Raw genomic sequence first — 21,105 nt, forward strand, 5'->3', positions numbered from 1 at the left:
AGTTTAAAGCAAGCAGGCACGAGTTTCAGGAGGTCATGCAGTGACTGAGAAGTGGTCACTGTGGTGTATCTGCACAGCCCTTGTGGGGTGTTAGGGTCAGCAGGGCTTGTAACGTAGGTTGCATCTAGCTGTCCCTTGGGGAGGTGGTCACCAGGAGGAAGTTGTATCAGGCAGATGTCTGGATTGACCATGTTTGAGGAACTCGGGCGTGGAGGTGGAGAACTGGAAACCGTGTCACGGGTGACTGAGCCCTGCTTCTAGTATGAGAGAGTTAAACTCATTTTTTCAAAAAGGATGCCAAGGCAACATAAAGTTGTAAGAATCCGTTACAGTGTACAGAAGTGGAGCTGCTCTGATAGAAGCTGGGTGCCAGGTCCTCGCTGGTGGCGCCTGCGTAGAGCCTTGGGGTGCAAGAGCACAGCCTGTGAAAGTGATGGCCACCTGGAGGACTTATTTTTATCAGAAAAGTTTATGTGGGTGTACATGCCCTCTTTGAAAATGGCCTATGGAGTAGCCCATCATTTCATCTTGGTAGAGTCCAAAAAGCCTACTAAATAAGCTGATGATAGAATCCGGGGTTTACCTGGTGGGCAAAAGACCAAAACACTCCTCTGGGGAAACTAGTGGGAAACATTTATCATAACGGATCTTCTGTCCTACCAAGATGAGCATCTGGTCTATTCTGTGTCTAGAATGCATGACCAAATTCTTTTTTAAAAAAATTGACAATGAATAGGGGTTTTGTTTAAATGACCATCAGCTCAGAATTCCCGAGTTTTTACTCTCTGACGAAAACTGTGCCTTATTACGTGAGACCCGATCATGGGATGCAGGAGTCGGTCCTTTGCATGCCCTCGTTTCCACAGCGGTCTCATTCGCAGGTGGGAACAAGGCTCTGGCCCCACCGGCGCCAGGAACCTATCGCAGGCAAAGGACAAAGTCCGTTATGTAGGGGGTTGTTTCAGATGGTGTGTTTCACAGTCCCAGACTTTGGTTGTCTCTCTTGGTTTTGCAGAAGAATTCATGGTATTTAATGATGTAGTTTCTAGGACAGAAGTAAGTAAATTTAAAATGCTCTGCTACAATGATTTCATTTTCAAAATCCTTCTTGTTTGAGTAATTAGGTCTTTTTTTCATTCTCCTTTTTGAGTTTACTAAATAATAAGTCCTAAGACTTAGAGGTCTTAAAATAACAGGGCTGGAGAATAAAAAGAATGTCTCATTTTATTTTGTTCATGCCCCTATGTATTCACATTCAGCAAATATTTCTTGCCATTAGTAAGAAGAAATACGATAAATGACATATTCAGGCCTTTTGGTGCCTGACAGTATTTCTCCCTGAGGCCCCACCCCATAGCTATTTAGATTTAAAAAATAAAGTTTGAACCTGGAAACTTTGTTAGAATGATACTAATAATGTTTGTTGTTTTCTTGTTGTTATTTATCAAATAAGCAAGGTGATTGAGTTATCTAGTCAGTTTACATTGGACTGCCACCTGTAAGAAAAGTCAGAAATGGTCCGAGCTTGGGTGTGAAGGGGAATGACCATCTTCATCCAGGGTTTTCACAGGCTCTCCTTGAATCACCATCACTCCCAGAATGTACATTCTTATAGACTCTCTTGGATTTACTCTGGATTTACCCTAGAAAAGAGTTCAGAAGTTTATTAACAGAAAATAAATTATTTGAAGGAAAGAGATAAATGTAAAAGTTATTTGGCAAAGAGATAAATGTAAAAGTTATACCTTGGAAGGTTCATTAAGACTTCTTTGGAGATGGGTCAAAGAAGCAAAGGTGACTTGTTTCTTCAGGTAGTTTATGGATAAATGTGTGGCAGTAGGAATTTGGCAGTCTCGTTCTGTGTTCTTGGTCTTGGTGCGCTCTTGGTTGAAGAATGAGAAGACACACCAAAGTAAGGCAAGCATGAAATGAGGTTTATTGAGGAGAGAAAGATAGGATTATAGAGCAAGATAGAGGTTTACAGAGCAAGGTACATATGCCACAGATGATGACTGGACCCTTCATCATAGCAAAAGAGGCCTTGGTTATGGTCTGGGGCTTGTTTTATAGTGTTAGGATAAGGGACCTCCCCATGGTTCAGACATCATCAAGGAACCACTTTGATGGGCAGTTGGAAGTTATATGACCTGAGTCTTACTACACATGCAGATCTCCCAGGAGCCTCTGTGAAAGCCCATTTGAGGGAATGAACCACGAAGTAGATTTAGCCTTAGGTTGTCCTAAGTTGCCTTCCACTCTTGTACCTGTGCCGCTTGGCCTGTGGGCTAGAGAGTCCTATGCATTCTTTTGCAGTTGGCGTGCTAAGTTCTGATTGGTAGATTGGTGGGGCGTTCCCTCCTCCCCCAGGTATGGCAGTACTTGTGACAGGATTAAGGGGGGGTAGCACCAAGACAGTGGCCTAGGGCCTGTCCTTGTCCTTCTTCCCAGAGGGGTCAATTGCTCAAGGCAGCACTAAAGCAAGACACCCACTGTCATCCGTAGGAGACCCGGAATCACTTGACATCTACCTAACACCTCTACCCAGCAGTGGCCTGAGATAGACGTGCCTAGTGCCATGCCTGGCTTCCTGCTGTGTGGAGAATTCCTTTGCTGTGCTAGTACACCACCCCCGGCTTGTGGCTGACTAGAGTTCACCAGGGGCTTCCATAGAAATGAGCCTCTATCCCAGAGTTAGGAATAATGAAGCTAGCACTGCTTCAGATCTTTTGTAGCATAATAGTGCTTATGTGAACTTGGAATACAGGAGATTATATTTGTACTCAATGAGAGAAGAAGAAAAAATCACTAACGGAAAAGTACAGGTTTGCAATAGTGGGTAATTTTACCCTGGGAGTCTACTAGGATAGAATTTTAGAAGAACTGCCTATTAGATATTTTATCTATGAAGATAATTCACCAGTTTCTGTTTACCTCATCTAATGCGTTGTCTCTAAACTTCATTCCTGAGTTCAGAAATCCCCAAAGGGTCACCCCTGCCAGTTCAGCCATTGCCTCCCCCACCCAGGCTTCTGGGAGGTTCCCACTGATGCTTCGGGATGAAGCTTACAGCACAGCCTCGTGCTCGGCCACACTTAGCCTGGCATTCTCATGGCTCCTCCCCGTCCTGAATGATGACACTCCTGACTCACTTTTTGAAATGGACTTGGGATGTGTCCTTTAATACCCCTCTCTGAGACCACAGGTCCTTAATAGGCTCTAAAGCACAAAAAAGGGAGGCAGTGTCTTCCTGCACAGCGGTTATCTTCAGTTCTTGGGATCTGCATTTGGGATTAGAATAAACGGCATGTGAAAGAAAGAGAAGTCAGAATTTGGAGTTTGGAGAGGACATACCCGTTAGGCCTTATAAAATGGAAGGAGTGTGTTTGCTACCTCCTGCGGCCTACGTTTGTATGTGCTCTGCTTTTGAAAAGTTTCTTTTAGCCATCTCCCATTTTATGCTTCTGTGGCTAAACATTTCAGGGTGGATATTTGAGAGAGTACGTTTTGAAAATTAGGGCCTCCATCCTTTCCTGAGTTGGTTTGTAAAATGCAGTCTTTCTCTGCACTAAGCTTAGCCAGCAACTCGTCTCCAGTGACAGTAACTTCATAGGTCTCAGGGTTCTTTCCGCCCTACATATTTCACGTTTAAGCAGCCTCCGATAACAAAGGCAGATGGACCTGGCAAGGGAAGTTACTTAATGACATTCTGCCTGTTTGACTTAATTTACGATGCCTGTTATGAGTTAGTTGTTATCATGGAATTTGGTTGCATTTCAGAAACTGGGTGGGGGGATGTTTTGACTCAGTCTCTTGGAGAATTCTTCAGGAAAAAGTTATCTGCCAGGACTGTTAGTAATTCTCAGATGAGGCACAAAAGGTTTAAGAAAAGAGTCCACAAAGGAGGGGCTCCGGATCCGCCCTCTTTCTAGGGAATGCTGTCCGCAGAGCCGGGTTAGCCTGGTCACAGACACAAGCCACACACCCCAGGAGCTCATTTCCGACTCTGCAAACACCAGTTTTAAAATAAACCGTCTCTGTTCCAGAAGTGAGTTTAGCACCAATTCTTGCTGATACTCATGGTACTTAGGCTGATAAAATGATCTTAGGAAAATATGATTTGGGTTCCAAAGAAATCAAATGCTTTCCAGATTCTTATCTCATTTGTCCTGAGCGTATCTCCCTGAGGTGGGGAGGAGAGGGCTAGGCCAGGCCTGGGACACTGAAGAGATCGAAGGCCGCCCAGCAGAGGAAAGCAAAGCCAGAAACGGAATGTGGATTTAATCATCTGTCATTTTCTAGACCATATTATTTCACACTAGACATGAATTTGGAACTGAATATTTTAGTATACCAAAGAAGCATCTTTAAAAACCTTTTTCCCACTCTCTGCCATATTAGTCTGTGATTTATATCACTTACCTAAAATTTAGATTATGAGGAAAATAACAAGTGTGGAAATCACTGTAGGGTATCATAGAACAAAGCATCTTTAAGCCAAGATGGAAAAGTCGCCAAGGCTAGATGAGGTGTCCTGTGCAAAAGCTGGCCCGCGCCCCCAGGGCCCAGGTTGTGAGCTGTCTCTTGGATCTAAGGCAATATGGTTCTTTTTTTAATGAGTGAAAAATTCAGTTGAGACTGATACTTTTCATGAACTCCCCTTAAGCTTATAACACGAACCTACAAATCTACATATTTGAAGAAGTGGTTTCAGTTACTCTTAATGAAGCTGTTGCACTGTGCTGGGGACATGGGACTCTTGTAATTTTAAAAGTCAGTCATCTTTTCCTGTCTGGTGACATTCTACACTCTGGGAACTTGGTTGGACTTAGATAAATGGCAGAGTTGAGGTTGTATGTAAAGTAGTTAATGCCAGTACATTTTAAAATATGGCCTAATTCAGGGTCTTGAGAAAGGCAATATATCTACTTAAAATGTTTGCATTTAGGCTGCTGAGGTTGTCCTGCATTCTTGCACTCTGCCCCCCTTGTTGCGTGCAAGGCACAGAAAGGCGCTGCTCGGCGTGAGGGCCAGATTGCCCCCCACACTCTCCCCACAAGCCACAGTTGCTCAGAGAGGAGGTGCTCCACCTCCCGGCCTGTCCGCGGCTCTGAGTTTCCTAGCACCTCAGGGAGTTCTGCACCCCTGTAAGCAAGAAACTGAGCCATTTAATCTGGAAGCCTTTCTGCAGAACAGTGCACGGTCGTGATCTCCTCACAGAGAGCACGCTGGACCTCAGTTAATCCTTCTCTACTCAGAGCCTGCGTGGCAGCAACAGGGCATGAACATGTCAAAGAGCGGACGGTTAAGGACGAGGACATGCTCACCAGCACACCTCTGGCCTGCCTGGCTTGGCAGTTGGTAGTCTTGGGCAAGTTACTTAAGCTTTTTGTGACTCAGTTTCCTCTGTAAATAGGGATGATAGTACTACTACTCATTTCATAGACCTGCAAGCATCAAAAGCATATAATGTATTTAGAACAGTGCCTGGCATGTTCTAAGCACCCAATATTAGCTATTTCTTTGTCTTCATTATAAAAATGGTTTCCTCCTCCCTCACTCCTGGGCCATTGGCCTCTCTTGCTGCTTTTGTAGATTACTGTGTGCAGCCTCACTTTCCTCCATCTGGGCACTAGGGGTGACCATAGATTTGAAGCTAATTGTGCTCGTTAGGAACTGGAAGCTGTACTAAGAATGAATTGCTCCATGTTAGTACCTGGCTTCCTGCATTTCGGTGTCTCCATAGCAAAATACTGTGTTGAATGAGACAGTCACTGCAGAAGAGGGATACTTGCTGAAAGTATTTTTCCAGCTGTTCTTCTCTCACCTACTGAATTAGTTGCTTTATGGCCAGAAGCATATGCAGCGACCTCATAATATTCACAGGGGTAGGTTCAGTGATTCTCAGATATTTATTGATACCCACTGTTTGCCATCCCCATGATAGGTGTTTAGGGCACAAGAATGAGCGTCAGAGACAAATCCTTGCTCTCATGGCGAGCTCTGAGTGATGGATTATGTGTGATGTTTGCTTCCTTCTTTTACTCACCTTTGTTTTCTATTTTTCTAAGTGCCTATGGCTTTTTGTAGTATATTTTTAGATAAGTTTTTAAAGTACTCTCATAAAACCACAGAAAGAATGTAGTCTCTGATAACTTTAGTTATCCAACCAGAAAAACGAAATCCCCTGAGAGCTGAAACTACAAAGCTTCAGTTCTAAGAAAAGGCAGATTTAAAATAAATAAATATATGAATGAAGTCCGGCTAGAAATGTAACAAATTAAAAGTGTTTATAAAAATAGTAGAGCACTAAAGTGCTTTTTAATGTAAATTTTACGTGACTTGCTCAAAGTTGCTGTTGAAGATGATGATGAAGTTGTGGTTCAGACGTGAAGCAGGTGGTTTATTCTGTTGCTTTTCCTTCCTTGTGAGGGGCCCAGTCAGCTGGCTGTCATTAGCTGGTTAATGTTAGCTGGTTAGTGTGTTAGTTCTTCAGATTGGTGTCCTTCCATTAAAGATAAAAAGAGACATTTCAGAGTAAGTTTTCTGAATAAAACATTGCTTTGGTCACTCAGGAAATGCAGCGAAGCGCGAGCCTGTGTGGCTGTTACAGCCCCGCTCGTCCTGCGGTGGTGACAGTGACCCTGCGGGCTGCGGTGACCTCTGCGCCTTGGAACTCCGTCCCCGGGGGCTGCCCTCTCTCTGGTTTGCCTGAGCTTCCTGCTCGTTATGTTCTGAATTCATCCTTTTTACATCTCACGGTCCATTCTAAGTTGTGTGTGTAACCTTCAAGGAAGCCTTCTAAGACTGACTTTCACGTGAGAAGACCGGGGTGTGGTCATGGGCATGAAGAGCAGAGGAACTAACAGCCTCAAGTTCTGGACTCACTCATTCTTTTCTGGCTAAAATGTTGAGTGTGGTAAACTGCTGGTTTTGACAAAGTTTTTTCTCACGGATTTTTTTTTTAAGTGTGGTATAAAACGTGGAACACAAAATTTACCATCTTAACCATTTTTAGGTTCTCACAGATTTCTTTGTGTGCCCCCAGTGTGTGGGAGCCTATCGCAGTAGGCCTCTTTGAAACTCTGAGCAGCAGAGTTTAGTGAATGCGGCCTCACGTAAACTGGTGTTGGCGTGAGCGCGGGAAGCCCATTCCTCCCGTTGTCAGGGTGGCGCCGATACGCCCCGGCCTTGGGCAGAGAAGCCTGGGCGGGCAAGAGCCTGGGACGTGATGGCATTTGTTTGGGAGGTTGTTCTGGCGGCCTGCGGTCGCTTCTTTTTGTGACCACTGCCAGTAATAGAGCTGTACTCGCTAATGCCCTTGAGCCCAGTAATCAGTTTTTTCGTCTACTCTGTGTGAAACCTTCACAGAACCGCAAGACCCTTTTGTGAGGTTTCTGAATGACTGAACCAAGGCGGGCTGTAGGAGGTGACTGTTCACAGGCGTCGATACACTTTGTTCTCTAAGGGAAAATGGCTTTTATTAGACCACATTCCCCCTTTCCGTTTGAATTGCTCTCAGAAAATTGGCCAGATACCCACCTGCAACTGATCTTTACCACGTTAGACTTTGGTTCTGGAAGTAGAATCATTTGCGGCGAGGGCTGCATCATCCACCAGGCCAGTCACAAAGAGCCCCCTCTTCCTCGGGCAGAGCTTGCCCCAGAACTCATCTTGGGGCTTGGGAATTCAAGCCAGGGCCTACTGTTGTGCACCATGAGCTCTGTGTGCTTGTCAGGTAGAGCTGCCTCGTTATGGGACAGCAGGGCAGGGGGTGAGAACGCCCCGTCCACGGGACTGTTTCAGTTGCCTCATTAAGTGGGTGGGGTCAGGCAAGGCAATGGCAGCACAGGGTTTCTTTGGAAAACATGAAAAGCAAAATCCCATTCTGTGTGGCGATTACTGAAGGGTTAAATGGTCACAACCAAAGATGAGTATTTCATTCTTTTGGGCGAAACACTGCAAGTTGTTTATTTTCAGTTATTCTGGAGAAAATTCAGGAAAGGAACCCGCATTTGATTTGGCTGATTTGTCCATGCGTCTGGGTCACTGGAGGTCCCCTCACAGCCCTCTGCAGAGGGCCAGGGTGTGGCCTTCGGAGGAGGTGTGTCTGTGGTGCCTCCGTGGCCTGCGGTCCAAATTATGGCCATTTTATTGTCATGCTTATTAGTCACCGAGTTAATTTTTTAAAGGTGAAAATCTATCTTCTGATATCCATTTCACAAGATAGAAGTTGAGATTTTCATAAATTGCAGTCCTAAACTAAATGCATGTGGTAGGGAGCACATGATAATGTAGAAGTCTATAAAATATACAGAAGTGAAAAAAATACTGTGAAAACTTTCACAAAATATGGTTGGAACAGAAAAGTGAATTTTCATACTAGATAAATGAAATGGTAACTCTTTCGGCATAGTAATGGCATTGGGTCACTGGGGGTGGAAATGTCACTGGAAGCAAGACATCCACCATACTTGATGTATGATGTAGTATCTGAACTTTTGTAGTTAGGAGTTCAGTTCTTCTTAAAAGGCAGTAGTGATTTGCATTGCTCCCTCAAAATAGATATTACAGGTTCTTTATACATACACAAAAATTTTTTTTAATTAGCAAGCCTGGTTTTAAAGAGACTTATTTGTAGCAAGAAGTTTAACATATTCAGATGTGAACATTGAGATAGAAATCCATGAGACAGGGTTTCTCTGGGCTAGAAAACAGTCATTCCCTTAGTGGTTTGGTTCCTGTCTGTTCTCATGGGCAAAGCCAGTAGATTGGGAGATCTGGAGGTTTTTTTTAAATGACAATTTTAACACTGTTTGAAATATTATTCTGGTACTAGATTTTCTTAACATGTTCTCAAAAGCCTTAAAAAAAGAATTTTAACTTTGTATATGAGTCTTTGGCAGAACAGGCTTGATTTTTATTTCTTATGCTCTGTCAAGTACACAGATGTTTCTAATAGTTTTTGATTACTCTATAAGGGGCTAAAGAAATCAGTGCCAGAAATAAAGTCCAGCTTACTTCTTCCTGGACAGCCCCTCTCTCCCCTTCCCACCCTTCCCCCACCTGCAGAACGCAGCTATGGCTTTGAGCAGTCTGGAAAACTAATAAGACTCTGCCGAGCAAGGCAGGCAGGGGTGCGGGGGAGAGAGTGTGCTTCCCAGGGTCTGGGACTGGGGGCTGCTGGAGGAGTGTCAGGGAGACCCAGGGGGTTCCTGGTGGGGGTTCTCAGGGAAGGAGCAGTCAGCTGGCACCTGGGAGAGCTCCAGCAGAGCGGCAGAGGACAGGCAGGGCAGGCCCTGCAGGGCTTGTAGACTGGTCCTGTCCTCCCTGGAGCAGGAATCTTCCTCTTCTTTGTTAGGGGGATTAACCACTTCCACGAACATCGTTTAGGGAGGAAAGCTCTTTTCCAGTTCAGGCCTCTACCTTCGACCTTTTAATGTTAGCATCTTTGATTGTTCACAGAGATATGTGTAAAACTTAGCATGGTTTTTCCGCCAAAAAGTCTGTAAAATTTAGGAGGGGATTAAACATTAATGAAAATTTTCTCTGTGGCCTGGCAAAGATGATTTGCCTTGTCTTTGAGTTTTGTTTTGTTTTGCTCTTTGTGTCTGTCTGGTGGACATGTGTTTCTTATTTTAAATATCTAACTTTCTCTTAAAAGATGGGCTCTTAGAACAGGAGTGTGGTTAACAGCACAGGGCGAGACAGAGGCACATCTGGCCATAAAGCTTGTGAGCCTGGGAAGGGGGTGGGGACCCGGTTGTGGGAACCCTGGGTCCTGGGCTAAGCAATTTGTGTGTGAGGCTTTTGAATAGGAGGATGACATGTTTGAATAGAAAGATCCATGGTCACTCGGCAGTGGGGGTGAGGTGGTTTGGAAGGAGAGCCCCACTGGAGTGATTGGTGTGGGGAGCAGAGGAAGGGAGGGATCAGCAAGCCACCCTAACAGCAGCTCGGGTGGCGACACCTCACGCAAAGGCAGCACTGGAAGAGGCACAGATGGGGCCGGGGGCACCATGAGTCAGTCATGCCCTCACTCACTGCGTGGAGGGACAGGGAAATAGGCCCACCTGCCCAGCACGGGTCTGCCGGTGGGACACACTCCTGGCAGTCATCTGTATGAGAGTGTGGTCGAAGAGCCCATGAAGGGGACAGCAGAGAGACAGGGAGCTGGTCGTGCGATACTTATGTAGGAAAGACGCGAATGAGCATGTGAGCCCTGTCCCGAGGAGCTCACAGGCTGAGGGAGGACCCTCAGGGCTCAGGCCGTGTGTACCAAACGGTTAACGAGAGGGCCGTGTGCCTGCCTTACAGGCAGAGATCGTGGAGTATGCGTCACGTGGAGTTCGTGGATGGGCTTCTAAGGGCCTCGGAATTAGTAGTTTCAATGGGCAGAAATGGGAGTGAGCATAGTGAGAGAAGAGAAGGGGAAGGGATTTCAGACTGAAGGAACAGCACACGCAAACATGGGAATCCAGAAGACACAGGCCACATGGGAAGTGAGCCTGTGTTCAGGCATGTTGAGCATGGAGTAGAGTCTGGGGGTGGGGGTGGTACACCAGGAGACTGCTGGAGCACCCAGGGGAGATGGGTGTGCGTGGCTCCATGTTTCAGGGTCACAAACCCTTTGCCTTTCCCTTCCCCACTCTTGTGGCTGCTGCTTTTCTGATCCAAGCGACACTTAAAGAGACCACATGCTGCAAAGCAGGGAACGCTCAAACACCAAGTCAGAACAGAAAGTCTGGAACAGAACTGTATCTCGTTTTATCACTGTATTTTACAGTAATTCCCCAAATACCCTTCAAGCAGAGTTTTTATTAGTTGGCTATAGGTTAAAAAATGAGTATATGGCACTTTGTGAAGAGGAAGATAGAATGTCTCAGGTACAAAAATTAGAAAAATCATATCCAATTCTGATGGTGAAACGCTTAGAAAATCATAATTGGATATTCAAGTATGAGAAAGTACACAGCTGTGTGATTCCAAAGGGAGGTGAAGCGTGCGCAGCCTCGGCGCTCTCACCCGGGTGGCAGGCGAGGCTTTCGACCCGCCTGTGGGATGGAAGGTGGCATTCCTGGCTGAGGTCACAGCTCCACCGTGAAGGCCCCGTGGCTCACCCTTGCTGACCGGTCCTCTCTCCCTGTGTCCCTCCCAGCTCTCCGGTGGCTGCGAGCTGACGGTGGTGATCCACGACTTCACGGCCTGCAACAGCAACGAGCTGACCATCCGCCGCGGCCAGACCGTGGAGGTGTTGGAGCGGCCGCACGACAAGCCTGACTGGTGTCTGGTGCGAACCACCGACCGCTCCCCCGCGGCGGAAGGCCTGGTCCCCTGCGGCTCTCTGTGCATCGCCCACTCCAGAAGCAGCATGGAAATGGAGGGCATCTTCAACCACAAAGGTAGGGGTCCACAGAGCACAGGTGACAAGTACCTGCTGGAGGTGGCACTGCAGCCTTTTGTCTCCACGGCTTTGCTGCCTTTTAACATGTGTGATCCTCCTTGTGAACCATACACGTTGTCACTGTCTCTCGGGACACTTCTGGTCCATCAGCAGCTGCAGTGGAAGCGAGGATGTCACCTGTTAGTCAGAAATAAATGATTTCCTCACTTCCCAGGGTGATGTAGTAAGGCATGACATCAGTTTAGAGAAGAGGAAGGGGCCAGTGTCATTCATAAATGGAGAAGAGAGAGCGGGTCCTGCTCTCCTCCAGGTGACGCTGGAAACAGGGAGGAGAGGTCAGACCGTATTCAGCATCTCCTCAGTCAGCTTTTCTCTTGTTCTGCCTTTCTTTTGTTAGTGGTAAATTCTAGAAAATCAAACATGCAGGTCCTGAGAGTCAAACCACCCTGTTTTTCTAGCTATGAAAGCAAAAGTGTCTAAGGACATCCCAAATTCCACAAGCTGCCAACACAGAGAGGGAATTGCCAAGAAAACATGGGGCTGAGTCAGGCAGGGCTCTGTGCTGGGGTTCTGCAATGGTGGCCTCTTGAAAGAATTGCTTTGAAATGGAAATAAAGGCAGGGCACTCAAACAGAACAGCATTCGGCCTTCTTAGGCCACTCCTTCAGCTAAGTCCTGGAGCGGGACTGCTCTGGTGTGTGTGGGTGGATGGATCAGTAACAGCTCCCGTGGAGAGATGAGTCTTCATCCTGAATGCCCACCTTGCAGCCGCTGCATAGACATGGCTGCTGAGCCCTGGAAACATGGCTAGTCTGGGTTGAGATGTTCTCCAGGTGTAAAATACACACTATTTTTAGTGTGGAAAAAAAAAATGTGTACTTATTTTACTGTCATTACCTATTGAAATAATATATTTCATAGAGTGGGTTAAGTAAATGTATTATTAAAATTAATTTACCTATTCTTTTTACTTTTTAAAGTCTGACTACAGCGCTGGTTTAGTCTTTCATCTTAGTGAAAAGCTAATTTGAGACTTTAGGTCCATTTAAGAAAGATGGGTCTATCTGTAGCTTCTAGAAAAGCACAGAATGAGTAGAGTTTATAGGCTTTGAACCACACTGTGTCACATTCTTCATTTTCTGCAATACTGGCAAATAGCCAATTCTTTCAGAGTATACAGTTTGTTTTTCCTTCTAGAGAGAACATCACTATACTCTGCTGTATTGTTTCTTTTAATTTTGGAACATGCCGGTTGCTTCTTTCCTTTATCACCTGCGCCCTCCTTACGTTGGTGACGCCTCCCAGAGGCCATACCCTGGCTGCTGAGGGTTAGTCATTCGGTTGAGCTAAATGAAGCTGCACAGGATACAGCTACTGATTAGCCCTTCTCGTTAATTACAGGCCCAACCGTGTTCCAGCTCCCTCAGGGCCTAAATGTGAAGTTATTGTTACCTCAGTAAGAAACAGGAAGAATTAGGCTATTATTTCTCCAGAAATCCAAAGAGAGAGGCAGAGAATTTTCAGATTTTGGCCAGAAGCCGAGGTGTCCTCTTCCATTTCCGGCGAAGCTGCCCGTGTGTTCAGAGCAGCCGTGGGCTCCCCTGGTGTGGCACCGAGTTCAGATAGAGATCTGGGCTGTGCTGTCTTCTAGCCCATTGCTAGCGTGTTTCTAAAGTTGCATCATGTATTTTAGTCCTTGAATTTGAATTGAAAATAAAATGCAGCTTTTTTTCTTCAAGTTAATCTGTTCTCCAGAGGAGCCCTGGTGAGCTTAAGCATGCCACAAAATAACGGTTGTTCTGAAAGATTTCTTCATGGGTATGGCTGTCCCGTGGTGTGTTCCTTGCTTCCTGGCGTTCCCAATTGCAGTCTAGCCAAGGAAAGAACTAGGTATTCATCACACTTGACTTTATCCTGAAAACTTCTGGTGGAGGTTGGGCTTTTGCTTGGTGCTAAGTTGTAGTACTATTTCGTTTTTCTCTCAGACATATTCTAGCACCTGGAAAGTCTTTCCCTGCCCCTCACAAACCCACTCATGCCTGGCTTTACCAAAAAGATGTTGCTTCAGCGAGCAGACCTACTGTGAACTAACTGCAGCCAGCAGTTAGGAGTTCAAAATCAGAACCGTTTCTCCCTTTCTTCTCCTTTTTTGTCCCCCTGTAATGCAAAGAAACTCTTAAGATGGTCTGTTCCCTTACAGCGTCGGAACCAGTTCAGTGACAGATGTAGATCAGGGAAGGGGAAATCCACCTGTGGGCTTTTGACAGGCCTCTGACACAGAGTCCTGTCCAGGTCCAGGAAGTCAGGCATCTTGACCAGAGTGTCTGTCTAGGAAATCCAAGGCCTTCATCTACACATCGGGGTAACAAGGGAGGAGGATTTGGGAGTGGAGTCCAAAGAAAGACACTCAGACTCAAGGACCAGAGGAAGCAGGAGGCCTTGATTTGCTTCTGCTCAGCCCCACCTGCGCCCGGGCCTTCCTGTCCTGCGTGTGGAAGGGGCTTGCCTTTGTAGCCCTGATGGATGGGTGCGTGCTGGGCTGGCAGAGCCTGCTGTCCACGAGCATCGCATTTTGAGTCCCTTTTCATTGTAAGACTCCTTCTGGGCTTGAAGGACACGGGTTAAATGCGGCCTCTTCTCTCTCCGACTATGGCATGCATCATCCATCTGGCTGGGTCCCACCCTCTGGCAGTATCAGGGGAGCAAGTGGTCTGCCTCTCCCACGCTTCCAAGCCCAGGGACATTATGGAGCTGTCCTTACGTGTTTGTCTCTCCTCACTGGTTCATCTTAAATGTCTCTGGTTTATACTGCTCAGACCTTCCAGACAGAAGGAAGGAGCACACTCCCTAATCTCTAGTTCCAAATTTTTCTCAGCCTTAATACCTTACTAATTTTTCCATAATTCTCTGGTCCAACAACTTAGATTTCCATAACTTTCAAATATGAAAAACTCACCTATTGAGGTCAAGGTCTGTTTGCTTGTGGACAATAAGCTATTTTAATGATTGCAATGAGTATAAATACTTTGATCAGCCAAGAAGGACCCGGTGCTCAGGTTGACTTGGTAGTTTCAAGGCTTGGCTAGACTTAGAAGGCTGAACAAAGAGAAAACTTAGAATTCATGGGGACCAGGTCTCTTTCATCTAGCTGTGTTTTTTTAAGGTGATTTGGAGAGAGGATAAAAACATAACTTATTTTAAATGAACACGAAGTTTAATTACACAGTTTGTTTTTCAAGGAAATAATTTTGTGTCTGAAACTAGACTTCCCTGTGAACATTATTCCATTGAAAAGTGCTTTCTGATTTGTGGGAAAAGCTTGTTTTTGAAGATTGCTGTTGACGCGTCTTTGCAGAGAGACAGCCTTGGTGTTTGATGGCTCTTTCTGGGCCGGCTCTAGGGGACGTTCTTCTTCACAGCACCGTAGTCACAAATTAGACACTAGGTGTGTAAGATAGGATAAGGACTCAGCAAGTCCTGGTGCTCTGCCAGCCTTACTTGTGTTTGCTTGGTGCCGTCCACCATTACCCCAGAATTGCTGGGGTTGGGGCCCAGGTGTGGAGACTGCATCTGTGCCCAACAAGTCCCAGCTACAGGGCCATGCCGAGGACCGCACGGGTCTCCCTCATGTTCCCGGGGGCATAGGAGGCATTGACTTACTATTGAAGCAGGTGTTACCTCATCACTTTGGTCTCTCAGTAAATCCAAGTGATTTTTTTCCTCCCAGTGCCTCAACTGGTAAAACTTGTCACTTTTATCTATTTATTGACTTAGTCTTGGTCACAGAAAGGAAACAAATATTGGAAATGTTTATATTTCCAATGAGGCCAATTCCACTGCCCTCGTTAAGTTCATCCCTTTCTTCCCAACCAAGAGCTGCCCTACTGGATGGAACCTAGGGTTTCGCTCCAGCAAAGCATGCCAGGGGAGACACAAGAGGCACTTGAGGGGTGCAGCAGCCAGAGTTGGTAGTGATCAAAATGGAAAAGAGAAAAAAATAAAACCATCTGTGTCACTAATCTAGGCAAATAAGCATCCCTTACCTTCTACCTACCCGGTACATCTCTAGAGTACAGAAGGTGAACCCTTCGACTGTTAGCTTCTTTGAGGGTGAGCCTGGAGTCGCCCTGTGTCCAGCGAGGGCCTTACATCATGCTCACTGCTCATGGTGTCTGGAAAACCCCCGCAGGGCTGTGTCCCACACTGCTGCCACCACAGGGAGCGGTGTGTTTGAATGAGTTGAATCTGGAAGGTCCCTCTCAGCCCACATGGAATTGTTTTTTGCTAAAATAGGGCTTTAAGAGAAGACCCTTTCATAGTGAGGGTGGTGTTCGCGGTGAATGCTTTTGGAAGGGGCCAGCATTGAGCTTGCAGAGTGTGTTCTTCCTGTCATGAGGCCCGAGTTGGGGTGGGTGTGGATGGTCTTGAGTCCTTGCCAGCTCTGAAATTCTAAGTTCCTATTTCTTAGAAGGCCTCTCTGAATAAAAGCCAATTCAGAACCTCTGCCTTTTACCTATGCCGACCCATAATGTGATGACAGGTGGTCTTTTCACGGGAGCTTTGATATATCTAGAAGAAAATACCCTCTTAAAACAATTAACCTTTACCACTCTAAAAGTTGTTCATAATTATAAACTTTTTTCTTCTTTGGATTATGTATAGTTAAATACCTGCGTTTTATTTCCAAGGAGTTAAAAGCAAGAGCTATTTGTAGTAAATGAGAAAATCAAGGGGAAACAAAACACAAGAAGTAAAACCTCTTGCTTGCTGGTGACTTGAGCCTGTAAACAGGGGCATGCGGCATTTTTCTGCGGTAAGATGTATACCAGAAACAAGTGCCAGGGTTTTCAGTTTTCCACGATGCCTACAGAAAAGCATACACAGTCAAAGTCAGTTCTCGGAGCTGACCAGACTGGCCGCGGTTGTCACAGAGAAGGCACAGGGGATTGTCTTTCATAAATGTAATGAGACATGATCGTTGTTAATAAAACAGGGCATTTTCTTAATCCAAATTAAAAATAAGAAAGAGACATATTTTCACTAGAAACTATCTGAAACAGATTTTTCTCTTGTACCTCCCAAAGCTCTCTACAGGTTTTCTCATCCACCCTCTGCCCACCTGAATACTGGCTTCTCCACTTGACTGTCTCACCAGTTGTTTCAAATCTGAAATATCCACATTTTCTCGCCTGCCATCTCCCCATTTGTTCACCCAGAAACGTGGCCAACACACTTGAGGCTCTCTTTACTGCCCACCAGATTTTTTTTAAGCTATGGTAAACTACACATTATATAACATGTATCATCTTAACCATTTCTAAGTGTGCAGGTCAGTGGCATTAAGTACCTTCACATTGTTGGCACACCATCTTTACCATCCATCTCCAGAACTCTTTTCATCTTCACAAAACTGAAGATCTGTTCCCATTTAACAAAACTCCCCACTCTCTCTTCCCAGCCCTTGGCAACCAGTTTCTGTCTCTGTGAGTTTGAGTGTTGTAGGTACCTCATATGAGTGCAGAAATCTAACCTCCAGTGTGATGGTGTTGAGAGATGGGGCTGCTGGGAGGTAATTAGGGTGAGTGCCCTTATAAAAGAGGCCCAAGGGAGTCCTTTTGTCCTTCTGACCTGAGAGGACAGCGAAGGCACCACCCATGAGGAGCAGGGCCTCACCAGATATTGAATCTGCAGGCACCTTAATCTTGGATCTCCCAGTCTCCAGAACTGAGAGCAAGACATTTCTGTGGTTTGTGAATTACCCAGTTTAAGACATTTTGTTATAGCAGTAGGGATGGACTAAGATACATGGTAATTTTGTTTTTAATTTTTGATGATGCTCGCTCCATTTTGTTAGCTGTAACTCAGTAATACATTTCAAATATGTCTCTTTCCTTCATCTCTGCCATTACCCCTTGCCACCTGATCTCCCAGCCTCACTTCTTACCATCTTTCATTGCACCTAAAACACAGGTCTGAGCATATTACTCTCTTGCTAAAATTTCTTCAGTAACTTTTTTTGATCATAGAATAAATATCCAGTTTTCTAACATGTCCCACAAGGCCTTTCATCTCATACACGTACACACGTGTGCACACACACATTCCTACACATGTACTAACACACCCTCTCCCTGTGGTGTGATGCATCAGATCACGGAGGAGGGTTTTTTCCTACTTACTCATCCCTACCTAAATACTTCCTGTCCCATCTCACTAGATAAAAAAAAAAAAAAAAGAAAAATCCTAAAGGGAAAAAAAATAAATTTCTCCAGTGAGTCCATAGCAGTGAGGAGAGAACAGAGTACATCTTGGTCTAGCTAACAAGTATTTCAGCACAAAGACTGCTGTCAGGATACCTGGAAAGGATTAGATGAGCTCCAGCGACCACTGAAGACCCACAGGGAAAACCGTGCAGAAACTCACTGAAAGTGTCTTAAAACATCTTAGCAGCAGTGGCGGTTGCAGACACAGCGTTAAACCCAGGCTGGTGGTGGAGGAGCCACAGATGACACAAGTGTTTAAACAGTAGGGTTGATGGAGGGAAGCAAAGGCTCCCCTCACACAGCGGCACAGAGCAGTGACTGAGGCAGCGGGTCCCAGCGGGGAGAGTTCCACAGAGGCCTGTGCGCTGGGGATTCCTCAGCGGGAATTCTGTCTCTGCAGGGGTTCGTGGAGCGATAAGTGCCTTTAGTCTGTAATCCTGTGTGTCAAGTTCTGGGAGTGGCATGGGCTGAGTTGGTTTTTAACTTTAAAGTTACACATTTTATGTAGTTTTATTCGCCGGGGCTATTACTCAGCATTCCTAGAAATGGACTCACTATTTACACCAGAAGTTACTCCTCAGAATCACTTGTAATTTCTTACGATGTATGAATGAGTGAGCCCAGGCCCTGTGCCTGGAGGTTCTGAGCTCCAAGTGGGTAACCACTGGTATAACCGCTATGTGAATGAGACCCAAATTGCAGTGTGTTTGAGTGCCTGTTGTCCTCCCTCAGGCTATGTCCTTACCCCACCCAGGCCCTGGGAGGCTCTGCCTATTTGCTGGTGACCCCATCTCTCCATCCCCTCCCCGTCCCCGGATTTGGAAGGTGGCCAGGTCTCTCCCCGGAGCTCCCTTGATCCTTTCATATCCCCCCTTATACAGATGAGACCAGGTTGACAGGACTTTGCCAGAGGTTTCCAGATGATGGAAGGGAAGACTCCAGAGGCTACCAGGTGTGTCCCCTGTCGGGCACCCAAGCCTAGGCCCAACTGCCTGCGCTCCTAGCCAGCCCCCAGCATGGAGGCCATGCCAAGGCTATTCAGAATACAAGCAGTTGCCAAAGACTGCCTCACCACCATCCAAGCCACTTCCCCAGTTCTCACCACAGCATTAGCTCTTCCTCAACCCAGGACAGTTGACAAAGGGACGTCCTCTCCTCAGAGGAGGAGCCTACCTCTACTGTCAGGACTGTAGCCTCATCCTCTGCTCTTACCTGGGCAGTCACACCAGGACGGAGGCGTCCAGGATGGATTAGTTCTGAGAGCCAGGGTTTTCCAGTCTGAAATGACACATAAATGATCAAGGCTGAGCCCCGGAAGCCAGGCCCAGGGCCTTTTCTGGTGCCTGCTCTGAGGTGAGTTGAGTTCATATTGCCAAGCCACCACCTTCTCAAGCTTCCGGGTCCCAGGGGCAGCCACTCTAACAAGGACACACACATGGCCACCAACACAGGTACAACCCTATGCTAAGCAAAGAAACTGCCCACCACCACCACCACCCAAACAGCACCAGCTTGCAGAGACCAAGACCTCTCTAGAAGTCTCTGTGACCAGATACAGATCCCTGCCCTCTGAGGCCTCTGACGTTTCCCCAGGTGTGTATCCGAGGACTTAGTTCGAATGTGTTCTCCCCATGTGTAGTCTTTCCCAGACCATGAAATGAACTGCCCAAAGGTGAATCTAAGTCTCCTTAGTTTTGTGTGAGGCTGAAACTGCTTATGACTTCTAACTGGACTAATAAATTTTCAAAAAATGTAGGGTACTAAAAAGACTTTAGCACCATTAAAAAGTGTGGTTGAATATAATGTGATGCTGGTATATTTAGACATTTACTTCATACCAAATTGCCACTGTTATCAGAAAACACACCCCAGGCACACTAATGCATAGACATTTCAAACCCATATCTGCCCACATAGTCTTAAAAATATATATACTGGAAGATCTATATACAGTTCTTTTAATTAGCTTAGAAAAGAGCAGTTTTATTCTGTTTGAACAGCTGCTAATGCAGATCCCTGTGGGAAGAAAAACTGAGGAACATGGAGTTACACCAAGAATTGGAAACAAAGACATTGTCCCTCTCCTGAACACTGTGTATCCAAGACTAAAAGATCAATCCAAGACCTGTGATTAAGGAACGTTTTCTATGTAGCGTGTAATTATGGAGCCACACAAGTGGGCCATTACTCTGTTGAATGCTGCATGTTTGAGGTATTTTCATGTTCCAACTTTACATTAAACTGTTTATTAAAACAGGAAGAAAACATCAGCAGGTATTGACACTATCCATATTAGATCATCACAAAATTATATATATGGAAGAGTCATAAACAGTGAATAAGAAGCCGTCTTCCCACGCTGCTTTAAGTGGCCAGGACACGGTGTTAAGGGCAAGCAGTAGCATCGGCAGATGGGCTCACCAGGGAGACCTCAGAGGGCACTCGCTGGGGTCACTCGGGGGCCAGGCGGGGCTGGCTGCAGGGACAGGACCGCAGCGTCCATGCCTGCCTCCCACTCTCTGGAGTCCAGACATTTTTAACTGCCTCCTTTCTGACACTTTATGGATGTCAGACTTTGCTATTTATTACGTAAACTGGGTCTTCCCTTTTAAATGTACTGGCTCTAATTAGCATGTGCCAAAGCTGTGAAAAATTACAGAGAGGTGATGTGTTTGGTAAGAGACGGCTTAAAAGTTCAGTGTGTTGTTGTTCATTAAGTGTCTTAAAAATGAGCGGATGCTGTAGGTGGAGGGAAACAATTGTATCGTACGTTTGAACTTGTTTCCTGATAGTGTTTATCTGGTTGTGGCCCTGAGGACACAGCAGCCAAGCACCTGTCGAGAAGTGGGTACCAGACAGACCAAAGTATGATTTGGCTTTCGCCTTGTCCTCCCTCCTCTTTTCAGAGAAGTGTGAGATGCGATTTTGTGGTTATGTTGTGTTCCTAGAGCTAACTTTTCCATAAACAGAATTTTTGATAGATTAGACTATAGGTCCTCATAACTGAGCTGAAATACAAGGAGAAAGGAAAATACCTTAAATGATTCCGGCTAATTCTGAAGCAGCAGGCCTTGAAAGTCCTTGACGACATCTCATGGAAGCTATGGTACCTAGTCCCAGAAAAACGTCCACAGGCACAGGACTTTTACATGCAGTTTCAGAGACACCAGCCATATCCAGAACTTTTTCCTAAGAAGAAAAAAAAAAACACTTTAAGACTTATAAATTATTTTTAGATATTTTACAAGGTTCAAAAATAAAACACAAAGAGGTATAAACTGAGAAGTCTTATTCCCATAGTCCCATTTGCCATGTTTAGATAACCATTTTTATTAATTTCTAGCTTACACTTCCAGTGTTTTGTTAGACAAATACAAACAAATAAATGTGCATTCATTTCTCCCTCTTTTTTCCTGACATAAAAGGTGTGGCATATTTTAC

General features: G+C 45.6%; 1 protein-coding gene across 5 annotated transcripts in view; it reads left to right on the top strand.

The window, feature by feature from the left end:
• The window catches only part of TRIO (trio Rho guanine nucleotide exchange factor), a 339,933-nt gene that overhangs the window by 248,284 nt on the left and 70,544 nt on the right, over positions 1-21,105 (top strand). For all 5 annotated transcript variants that reach the window (XR_012921664.1, XM_076007936.1, XM_076007937.1 and 2 more), the window contains one exon: positions 11,156-11,399. Coding sequence is in view for 4 of the 5 variants with exons in the window: in XM_076007936.1 (XP_075864051.1) it covers positions 11,156-11,399 (244 nt within the window). In the remaining variant the exon portion in view is untranslated. The remainder of the gene's footprint in view (positions 1-11,155; positions 11,400-21,105) is intronic.

The sequence above is a fragment of the Microcebus murinus genome, chromosome 11 (genome assembly GCF_040939455.1).
Source record: "Microcebus murinus isolate Inina chromosome 11, M.murinus_Inina_mat1.0, whole genome shotgun sequence".
NCBI classification, from domain to species: domain Eukaryota; kingdom Metazoa; phylum Chordata; class Mammalia; order Primates; family Cheirogaleidae; genus Microcebus; species Microcebus murinus.